The following is a 1,786-nucleotide window of genomic DNA, read 5'->3' on the forward strand; positions in this document are numbered from 1 at the left end:
AATAGAGTTACAAACTTGTACTACCTTGAATCCTGCTTCACTGTTGCCTATTCCCCACGAACTAGTTCAACATGATTGCCTACAAGTACTTGATGAAGTCTATACTAGTAGACCCGGATTGAAAGATACCCCATTACCGGATGCTGATTTAACTCTGTATACAGATGGGAGCAGTTTTGTTATAGATGGCACCCGAAAGGCAGGATATGCGGTAGTTACAGAAGAAGGAAAAGTTTTAGAGGAAGGAGCCTTGGGACCAAATGTGTCAGCACAAAAGGCTGAGCTGATAGCTCTGAATAGAGCCCTCCAACTGTCACAAGGAAGAAAAGTTAACATATATACTGATTCGAAATATGCCTTCCTCACATTACATGCCCATGCGATTTTGTATAAAGAAAGAGGACTTCTTAGTGCTTCAGGAAAAACTCTTAAACATATAGAGGAAATTAAAGCATTGCTGGAAAATGTGTGGTTACCTGAAAAAGTAGCTGTGATACATTGTAAGGGTCACCAAGCAGGAGAAGATAATGTAGCAAAAGGAAATAGGCTAGCAGACATGAAGGCTAAAATAGCGGCTGAATTACCGATAGAGAAGGAAATGGCCCTGCAGGTAGAACAATACCTACCACAACAAATAATATATACAAAAGATGAGGAGGACTGGGTTGCCAGGGAAGGAGGAGTTAAAAGAAAAGGATTATGGATACTCCCAAATAATAAAATTTACTTGCCAGAAAAGACAGCATGGCACTTAGTTAAAGAACTACACCATCAATTTCATTTAGGAAGCACAAATGCCCAGCTATTGTTAGAAAGGCAAGTGTACTTTCAAGGATTGACAGCTATCATTAAAAAGGTGTCCCAAAGATGTGAGATTTGTGCTCGGGTTAACCCTAGGGTGGGGACCTTGAATCCTCCAGGTGTACAGAGGACAGGATCCTCCCCCTGGGAGCATGTGGTCATTGATTTCACTGAAATGCCCAAAGTAGGAAAATACAGATATCTATTAGTAATAGTGTGTACGTTTTCTGGATGGATAGATGTTTTCCCCACAACCAATGAGAAAGCTGAGCAGGTTGTGAAAGCCTTGCTTAGGGAAATCATACCTAGGTCAGGTTTCCCTTTGTTTATTGGAAGTGATAATGGCCCTTCCTTTGTACATCAAGTAGTTCAAAGGTTATGTAAAAGTTTGGGAATAACCTGGAAACTGCATTGTGCGTACCATCCCCAAAGTTCGTCCAGGGTAGAACGTATGAATAGAACTTTAAAGGGAACAATTTCAAAAATGTGTTTAGAAACAGGACTCAAATGGACAGAGGTGCTACCCATGGCAGTATTTAAAATCAGATGTACCCCTACTAGGTTCTTGGGTTTGTCTCCCTATGAAATTGTGTTTGGAAGACCCCCATTGAATTTACAGAGGTTGAATGGGGACCTGGAGCAATGGGGAAAGTTTCAGTTAATGAAAGAGGTTCAGTTAATTGGAAGAACTGTCAATGAGTTACAAAAATTTGTGCAATGCGCCAGATACCCTTTCCCTGTCACTCCTCTCCACCCTTTTTCGCCAGGAGATGCGGTGTGGTTAAAAGACTGGAAAAGTAATCCACTGGGACCAAGGTGGAAAGGACCATATGATGTACTACTAACTACACCCACTGCTGTCAAGTTGAAAGGAGTTAAACCTTGGATCCATTACACCAGGGTCAAAAAGGACCACAGCCGACAGTGGGTTAGTGAGCCCATAGATCAACAACCCCTTAAACTTCGGATCAAGCGGTCCAGGGAC

The 1,786-nt window shown here is 41.9% G+C and overlaps 1 protein-coding gene across 1 annotated transcript; it reads left to right on the forward strand.

The window, feature by feature from the left end:
• Window positions 1–4: 4 nt before the first annotated feature.
• Window positions 5–1,780, forward strand: LOC121918598 (the record flags this gene model as incomplete). Its single annotated transcript, XM_042444620.1, has 1 exon — window positions 5–1,780. A coding segment is annotated over one exon (1,776 nt), but the record flags the coding sequence as incomplete, so codon positions are not given.
• Between the last annotated feature and the right edge of the window lie 6 nt (window positions 1,781–1,786).

Source organism: Sceloporus undulatus, unplaced genomic scaffold (assembly GCF_019175285.1).
Source record: "Sceloporus undulatus isolate JIND9_A2432 ecotype Alabama unplaced genomic scaffold, SceUnd_v1.1 scaffold_18947, whole genome shotgun sequence".
Lineage (NCBI taxonomy): Eukaryota > Metazoa > Chordata > Lepidosauria > Squamata > Phrynosomatidae > Sceloporus > Sceloporus undulatus.